The 7,086-nt window shown below is 39.6% G+C and overlaps 1 protein-coding gene across 1 annotated transcript; it reads left to right on the top strand.

Annotated features, from left to right (window-relative positions):
• The first annotated feature begins 922 nt into the window (after window positions 1-922).
• Window positions 923-4,719, top strand: LOC103701952 (piriformospora indica-insensitive protein 2-like). The gene is made up of 2 exons (XM_008784185.4): window positions 923-2,088; window positions 3,286-4,719. The coding sequence occupies exons 1-2, from the start codon at window positions 1,873-1,875 to the stop codon at window positions 4,507-4,509; spliced, it is 1,440 nt and encodes a 479-aa protein (XP_008782407.2). The 5' UTR covers window positions 923-1,872; the 3' UTR covers window positions 4,510-4,719.
• The last annotated feature ends 2,367 nt before the right edge of the window (window positions 4,720-7,086 follow it).

The raw sequence follows: 7,086 nt of genomic DNA, 5'->3' as shown, positions 1-7,086 counted from the left end.
CTAAGTAAAGAATGGAGGAAAAGGCATGCCTAAAATGAGTATTCCAACTAACCATTTCCACGCGTAGTGGATTAGATGGATCGGACTAAGTAAAACTATAAAAAATTATTTTTTTTATCTCTAAAAAAAATTGTGAAGAGATATATATCCGTATCTGATTCGGAGCTGGTTTTATCATTATCTATATCCATCTCGGATTCGCTATGGTTAGGATAAAATCCATCCTACTAGAGCTGGGTTGGATTAGATACTTGATTGACTAGAGTAAATTGATGCTTTTATTCACAAGTTATTGTTTCGCTTGCCACAATTGTGCTTCCGAATAAGCTTATCGAGATATGATAAGTAGAGTCCCATGATATGCTTTGTCCACCCAATATCAGGAAGATTATTGGAAGGAGTTGAGCGAGTGAAAGCCCCTCTTTTCATACCCGCAAGCATATGGTGGACTTAGGACATTAATCATGCTTCTACAAATAACCAGTCATTTATAACCTACTTTTTTTTATTTAATGATACATTCCAAATCTTACAAAAAAGCCATCACGAATATGCTCAAATTGTTCAAAAATTATAATATTTTCTTTTTATAATTTATAAGAAATTTAATTCCAAAATATCGCCTATTCTAATCCAAATCAGGTCCATATTTGATTTTTTTATATATATAATGTTTTCAAAACCGGCCAGTCAAGCCTAAATTTGAAGTTGGATTCATTAATTTTTGTTAAACAAATTACTTAAAATAAGAAATCAGAAGCTTATAAAATAAAAATTAAATTAAAAATATAAAACATAATATGGAAAACTATATGATAAAAAGAGGGCCTACAAGATAAAATGATAAAATTCTCCTTGCATGCATTGCATGCAATCACATGCATGCATGCATGCGACATGGTCCCCCATCAAGAAATCCATCCTCCCATGCTCGCATTCTCCTCGGGGTCCTTCTAACCATCGAGGCGTTTACCCGAAAGGTGAAAGCAACCAAAACGCAGTGAGCCAAAACAATGGAGATGAAATCTAGTTATCCCAAGTACAATCAACTGCGCCCCCAAACACCCAGACTCCACTGCCATTCTCAAGGCTCTCCTCCTGCACGCATCCCTTTCTCTCTGGATCCTCTTCTGCTACGCATTAATCCTTCGTCCTTTCATCTCACTCTTCTTACTCTTGTCATTACCATTATTACACTTCTTGGGCAATGTGAAAACCATCCAATAAAGAGCAACCTTAGATCTTCCCCAACTCCCTCCCTACCCTTTCTCCATTAAATCCATCCCGGTCATCCCTTATATAAAAATAGTAGTAATAAAAAGCCTTCTCTCACCTCTTGGGTTGCTTTGGAAGCCCAGCTCTCCATTCCCCTCCTCTCCTTCTTTGGAACTGGTCTGCAACTCCAAAATCTCTACTGCTCTTTTTGGTAGCTGGAACAGGGACTGAGGAAAGAGCCATCTTTGGATTCTTTTCCTTTGGCATTCAATTTTCTGGCCTGCCTGCTACCTTCTTTCTGGACTTCTTGGTGGTTAAAGCGGTGCATCCCTCTAGTAATTCTTGTATTCGCTCCTCTTTATTTTGTGATCCAAAGTGCTGCTTTCTCTGGGAATGTAGACCTTGCTTCTATTACTGTTGAACCACTAGGCTTCAGGACATGGCAGAGTTCATCTGTGCTAAAGCTGCACTTTTCTCTACTTTCTGATCATATGTCGGGATCATTTCCTTGTTGAGTTCTTAGATATCTTGTGGCAGAGATTTATCCCACTCCAAGCTCCCCTGTTTTGAAGCAGAAACCAGGAAGAATCCATCTTTTATCTCGTTAGATAACCCCTCCCTAGTTTCTATGAGCGCTTCTTTCTACTTAAATTTGCCATGTCCAAGTTACCAATGAGGAAGAGCACTATAGTTCAGGCTCTTCTTCTCCTCCAACTCCTCACCTTCCATGTTTTCTCGCAGCCAGATGGCTCAACGGCCCCAATGGAGAAGACAGAGCAAGAAGCTCTGTATTTGGCGATCCAAAGCCTCGTCGGCAAATGGTGGAATGGCTCAGAACTTTATCCGGACCCTTGCGGCTGGACGCCGATACAGGTTCTAGTAATTGATCAACTTTGTGATTCCTTTGTTAAGTTGTTCCTTTTATTTTCCCTCTTCAATTTGACATTATATATAGATCTCAAGCATCTAGTTTTAAGCATGCCCAATGCAAGCTCTTAAGCTTCCATTGGTTACGATCGCCAAAATTGTTGTAGAGGCACATCATTTGGCAATAATAATGAGAAAAGTTATACTTCAAGCATTGTATGTAATTTAGAGGCCTTATCATGGACTCATTTAATTTGAAAGTAGATCGTCATTAGCCAATAATGATAAAGATTAGTCATACTTCAAGCAGTTGTCTGAGATTCATTGATAAGAATTTTCTTTTTAAATTGACAGTCATGTTTTATGTTAAAACTTTTCACTTATACCATGATGAACCTCTTACGGTTGTTTTAAGAAGAGTTGGGATCTCAAGGTTTAAGCCCAGTTGCTTAAATTGGGTTCGCTTTGTTCATGTGAGTAGTGCATTTTTGCTTAGGTTGTATAGAAACGAAATATCTTCTCTCATTGACTTGATGCAATATTTCAAACCAATTGTTTGCAGCTAGGATACAAAACGACATGATTGCTAACCGTGCATTAGCATTTCTTTTTAAGTGTGTTGGTGGTACATGTAGAGCAGTAAGTAGAGAGATTCCTGCTCTGTTTCTGAATCTATCTTGTACTCCAGTTATCACAATTACGAGCAACTGGAGTCGCTTCTAGTCTTAATTTGGGATAGAGTATGCTGTATGTTGTTTGAAGCTGAAACTACCTCATGAAGAGAAACTACAGATAGAGATGCCTAAATCTAATTTGCAACAAGAATTTCTGTTCTCTGGTAATCGTTCACTGGAGGCGAATCCTTATGCTGTTTAAATCGGCGATGTTGAATTCTCCATCATTGTAACAAAGTGTGGTTCATATTACATTAGTGAAATGAACTGATGGATGGTAGGCTTTCTGTTTTCGTCTGACCCAACTTCCTCATCGAGCTCTGGGATGCATTGATGCAATCATATATATCTTCCTTCCAACCATAGCATCTGATTTTGATCTTAAAATTTGTGTAGTTTCTTTTTGTTTTTTCTGACTAGTAGTCTGCTTATGAGAGAGTTCTCTTCGATTAGCTCGCAGTTTCGTTTATATTATTTGATCATGTAGAACCAGATTGCACCAATTAATTCATTCAGCTTTCAAATATAGGGAGTATCATGCGATTTTTTCGATGGCCTGTGGTATGTAGCTGCCCTCGACATCGGACCTGTACTGGAGAACTCCCTTGAATGTACCCAGGATGCAAAGTTTAGTCAATTACTTTTCAAGCTCAAGCATCTGAAGAGCCTATCCTTCTTCAACTGCTTCTCTTCCCATCGACCCACCACCATCCCATCCAGCAACTGGGAGAAGCTCGCCGGAAGCTTAGAAACCTTGGCATTCCGATCGAATCGAGGCCTGATCGGAGAAATTCCAGCCAGCCTCGGTCAACTTACCAATCTCCGGTCGCTAGTTCTAGTGGAGAACTCATTGACAGGAATGCTGCCTCGAGAACTCGGCAATCTAGTCAACCTGCAGAGGCTGGTGCTCACAGGAAATGGATTCAACGGTCAAATTCCAGTTTCTCTGGCAAACAATCTCTCGGAGCTCTTAATCTTGGACATCAGCAGGAACACTCTGAGCGGTTCCCTGCCATCATCTTTTGGCAGCCTCACTTCACTGCTGACACTAGATTTGAGCAACAATATCTTAGGAGGGAGTCTTCCATCAGAGCTCGGAGAGCTGAGGAATCTTACTCTCCTGGACCTCAGGAACAACAACTTGTCTGGTGGATTGACTCATTCTCTTCAAGGCATGACCTCAATCCAAGATATGCTTCTCTCCAACAACCCACTTGGCGGGAGTCTCATGGAATTTGGGTGGGAGAGTCTGAGGAATCTCACAACCTTGGACCTCTCCAACACAAGTATAACTGGGGTGATTCCAGATTCTATTTCCAGCTTGAAGACGTTGAGATTCCTTGCATTAGACAACAACCACCTTTCCGGTGGTGTGTCCCCAAAGCTGGCAGCTTTGCCTTCTCTGCGTGCTCTCTATCTCAGCGGCAACAATTTCACAGGAGAGCTCGAGTTCTCCCAAGGGTTCTATGAGAGGATGAGGGGGAGATTTGCGTCCTGGAACAATCCAAATCTCTGCTACGGTTCTGAGGTCACGAGCACAGGGCACGTCCCTTTTGGCGTGGAACGCTGCAAACACGAGCAAGAGAACTCTGCTTATAACTCAGGTACACAAAACAAGGTAAACGGTGGAAGCTCGAATCAGGACTCAAATTTGCTGGCCTCCTTTGGGTTCTCAACTTCCATGAACGGGCTCTGGTGGGCGATTGCAGCCCGAGAGCTGGTGCTCGTGTTGCTTTTGATTCTGCTACAGTAGGCACGTACCAACCATACATCTATATAGTCTTATACCACAGCTTTTTAGGGACTTTTTGTGATGAGAGTCGGAAGCAGGGGCAGTATACCAGCTGATGAACTTGCTCTTACTGCTTACCCGATTGCAAAATGTACTTATATTATACAACTTAACTTTTGTTATATTATTATCATAGATGTTACTTTTGTTATATATAGTTCTTTATCTTCTCTAATGTTGCCGAAGCCTTCTATTTTGTGAAGGTTGCCATTCGCACTGTTCATTGCAATTTAACTGGCGACTGGATCATGCTATCCAGCGAACCATACATTGGTTTCCTACGAAATCATTCTCGTCTCAAGCCCCCTAAAACAGAGAGTCATTTTGAATGCTTCTGGGGGCATAAGGCAGGGAATACAACTATTTCTTTTCATCAAATGAGAACTTGATTATATATATATATATATATATATATATATATATATATATATATATATATATATATATATATATATATATATATATATATATATATATTCTCTTGCTGATGTGCGGTTCTACGTGATACCCGTATATTTTCTTGTCTAAAAGAAACAAAGGAAAAAACATTAAAAATTTCTCTTATGGAGGGCATATCATGAGGCTTCTGTAGGAATTTGTAAATGACAATTCTACTTTTATTTGAATGTTTCTCAGCTGTAGCTTATCTATAGTTTTTAAGGTACTGCCAACCATATTATGAGACACATTCTTCCTTGCTGCTTAACATGTTTCTGTTTGTGCTCTGTGAAACATTCTGAGTCTAAATTACCGTATTAGAATTTATTTGCCTCTTGAAAAGAAGAAAACAAAAAACGATGCGAGAATGCTCATAAGCTTCTGTCTAAATGGCCATTCACTAGCAGCATTGATAAAGTAGCTCAAAGGTGCTGCTCCTTCATAGTGTTCGTCCATGCCCTATTAAGGCGAAGTTAGATGAATCCTCTTGTCATTTTATTTTATTTTAAAAAATAAAGTTTTAACTAATTAACTTTTATCCGTATTTAAGTACGGGCCATATACGATAAGGTGCCAGCCACGAGTAAACGACCTCAAATTATCTGCTCGATTTTTTAATTTTACTTTATTAATTAAATTGATATAATTGAGAAGAGGAATGACACAATAAATTGCTTTCTCCTTTAAACTTTATAACATAAATATTTTTTCTTCAGCTAACTAGAGTAGTTTTTTTTTCCCTCAACGATCGTAATATAAATACAGCAAAGCATGGCTGCAAGAAATCTTTGGATTGGAGGCTGGCGAAATGAGTATGGGCATGTAAGCAAAGGCTGGCTTCCTGAGGATTTAAGCTGGCCTGACAGGTCCTGTAGCTTGGATCTCCATGGAGAGCCTATCACTAAGCCTACAACTCTATGCACTGGGCATGGGCATAGAGATCTCAGAGTAGGCTCTCTGTTTGAGGTGGTCTGGTATTTAGTGTATCTAGGGAGCTCTCGGGTTGATGCTTTTGCAGCCTTATAATGATTGAAGTGGGGCCCAAATGGCAGCATCTTCCTTGCAGCGATGCTGCCATTAAAGAGCATCGCAAGCGATGCTGCCATTGGATCAGATTTGGTCCCGCTGCCATTCCAGCACAGAAGGAAAGGATGGAGAGAACCCAAAAAAAAACTGAAAAAAAACAAAGGAGGAAAGAAAAGGCCAGCTTTCCACAGAGCCCCCATCCTTGGTTGTTGAGTTTATTAAATATGGGATTGATAAAATGCACTCCTCTTGTTATATAGTAGGTGCACTTGTCTCCTGTGATGGGAAAAAACAGAGACAAAAAGACTGCAAGCCATCAGCGAATGGGTGTGCTTGTATCAAGTCCATAAACCATTGCATACCTCCACCATGACACCATCTATCTCGATCTCATCGCACATCATCCCGCTACATTTACCAAAGCAGCCTTCTGTTCATAAGATATCGCCGTATCTTTTTGGTGTTCGCATGGATTCATTTGATTTTTACGGTCCTTCTGTCTCTCTCTCTCTCTCTCTCTCACCCGGGTTGACATTCTTATGGGAAAAACCCTACCATCTTTTCTCTCCGTCCACACATGTGATTTGATTGTTTGCAATGACATATAGACGTATTTAAAAGCTTTCCGAATGGCAAAAAAAAAAAGGATACATGTATTTATTTACAGAAACGTGGAGGCCAGAACTCACCCAATTGAAGTTGATGAAAATATTACACTGGCTGTAATAAAACCCAGCCAGAAGGAAAGAAAAATATTACATCAGAGGGGTTGGAGAAGATTTGTTCGAAAGGAAAACTTGGTGCACTGAGGTACGTCTGCATATGCTTTAATTTATTAGTAGATATTTAAGTGACATCCAAAAACTGCACGCAGTAAATTAGAGATATGTTCGTAATGCACACTAATTAGAGATTATGAGGGACCTGTCATATTTGCACTTACAAGGTCTTTTATTTCTTCCAGTCTGATAGGACATTTAAAAATATGGATTGAATCTCGAATGCTAAGTAATTATCTAAAAAAAAATACTTGTTAGGTAATTTACAAATATTAGTATATCAGATACCATCCGT

This window comes from Phoenix dactylifera, chromosome 6 (assembly GCF_009389715.1).
Source record: "Phoenix dactylifera cultivar Barhee BC4 chromosome 6, palm_55x_up_171113_PBpolish2nd_filt_p, whole genome shotgun sequence".
Taxonomy (NCBI): domain Eukaryota; kingdom Viridiplantae; phylum Streptophyta; class Magnoliopsida; order Arecales; family Arecaceae; genus Phoenix; species Phoenix dactylifera.
Note: the sequence above shows the minus strand (reverse complement) of the source record. Positions and strands in the feature narration are given on the sequence as shown.

Excerpts from the sequence above, each read along its gene's own strand:
- LOC103701952 (XM_008784185.4), top strand. The coding sequence starts at position 1,873 with ATGTCCAAGTTACCAATGAGGAAGAGCACTATAGTTCAGGCTCTTCTT. Across the intron at positions 2,089-3,285 it reads GCGGCTGGACGCCGATACAG|GGAGTATCATGCGATTTTTT; the intron begins GTTCTAGTAATT and ends TTTCAAATATAG.